The sequence below is a fragment of the Sinocyclocheilus grahami genome, unplaced genomic scaffold, assembly GCF_001515645.1.
Source record: "Sinocyclocheilus grahami isolate Dianchi unplaced genomic scaffold, SAMN03320097.WGS_v1.1 scaffold7046.1, whole genome shotgun sequence".
NCBI classification, from domain to species: Eukaryota; Metazoa; Chordata; class Actinopteri; order Cypriniformes; family Cyprinidae; genus Sinocyclocheilus; species Sinocyclocheilus grahami.
Window position 1 is genome coordinate 2,576 of NW_015511237.1, and position 1,659 is coordinate 4,234.

The 1,659-nt window shown below is 38.0% G+C and overlaps 1 protein-coding gene across 1 annotated transcript in view; it reads right to left on the reverse strand.

Annotated features, from left to right (window-relative positions):
- Positions 1-880: 880 nt before the first annotated feature.
- The window catches only part of LOC107577739 (uncharacterized), a gene marked incomplete at its 5' end in the record, with an annotated part of 6,918 nt that continues 6,139 nt past the window's right edge, over positions 881-1,659 (reverse strand). The window contains one exon of the mRNA XM_016263779.1: positions 881-1,510. Coding sequence (XP_016119265.1) covers positions 1,482-1,510 — 29 coding nt within the window. The remainder of the gene's footprint in view (positions 1,511-1,659) is intronic.

Consider the following 1,659-nt stretch of genomic DNA (forward strand, 5'->3'; position numbering starts at 1 on the left):
GTAAGTACATGTAACGTGTAACAAGGACACCTTAAAATAAAGTTTCACCGTAATGTGTTACTCAAAACTGTAAAACCAGCACTAATTTAACGTAATTATTCCTGTTGTTTGGTTCACTTTATAGACGGTAAATCACACACATAAAGACATTTACATTGCAAATAATGGCTAAAAGGCAGCTTATTCTGCCAACCCTAACCCTAAACTAACAGTCTACTAATACTCTACTGAGAGCTAGTTAACATGTAGTTGCAAAAGTTACTGATAGTACAGAATATCTGTTGGCAACACTTTATTTTAAGGATCAATTCTCACTATTAACTAGCAGTTTATCAGCATGCATTACTAACACACTGACTGTTTATCAGTGCTTATAAAGCACATATTAATGCCTTATTCTGCATATTTTAGATCTCTTAATCCTAAACTTAACAGCTACCTTACTAACTATTAACAAGCAGTAATTAGGAGTTTACTGAGACAAACTCTTAATATATAGTGAACGTGTTCCCTATTCTACTGAATGTCTCAACTGTAACTATCTAACTTTTACTACATTTACTGTACATTCAGTTAACCATTAATTACTGGATTATTTTTGCTTGCTTATTCTTAAAATGTTTAATAAGTTGTAGTAATGCTAATATGCCCTTGTGTGTATGTTCAGTTAATTGTTGATTACTGGTGTGTTCGTGCTTAACTACCGCAGAGCTAGTGCTGACCTGCCTTTAGTACATGTTCAGTTAATCATGAACTACCAGTGTGCTGATGCTTAATTACCGCCTGAGCATGGACTCTTAAAAGAGTGTTGATTGAAACTAAACTGCAAAATGTAACTTGTCCTGAAATGCTCTGGTTTATGACGGAAGAACAATTTGTGTTTTCATTCATTTTCATGATTTATTGATTTAAAGAAAGGTCCGAATAAAGACTCCCCTGAGACAGCACATCGTACGGGTTCCCCAACAAACGCTTCAGAGACCGAGAAAAGATTCTCCACCAGAGTCACATGTGCGGAGGAGCCCGTATCTGCATGAATATCATGATATCATATTTACTATAACGTCAGTCCATAACCATCAGAGACCGATGGCACCTGAGATCAAAATCAGCCTGTTCCTCAAAAACAAGTGCAGATGATCACTTAATCTCATAATGCAACAAAACAAACAGAGTTCTACTTACTGTACAGTCCTTACAAAGACATTCAAATATGTACAGTATCTTAAAATATATACAAACACAAGCGCAAAATAAAGAGATGCATGCAAAGTGTACAAGTCTACAGACATACTAAGCGTGTCTGGTGTATTCAGAGCTCAGTTTTCCTGAAAGCACCAGATTCCAGTCGGAGCACAAACATCTCCGTCCAGACTTGAGCGCGACCGGCCTGCTCTTCCAGGACGTCTCCATCGCTCTCGAACAGTGGTTAAGATGACTCCTGACCATCTGTCAGTCCACAGACTCCAGACAGCTAATGTTCATGTGGCTGAGTTCTTTTGTAGCATCTCTGGAAAAAAAGATGAGACACAAATGAAAAACAAGTAACTGTACTGACGAGGAGGGAGGGCTCAGCATTACTACAAACGATCGGCGTTTTACAGTAGTAACAGGAACTGGCATTATTACAGAAATGCTTCATATTGAATCTGACGGGGG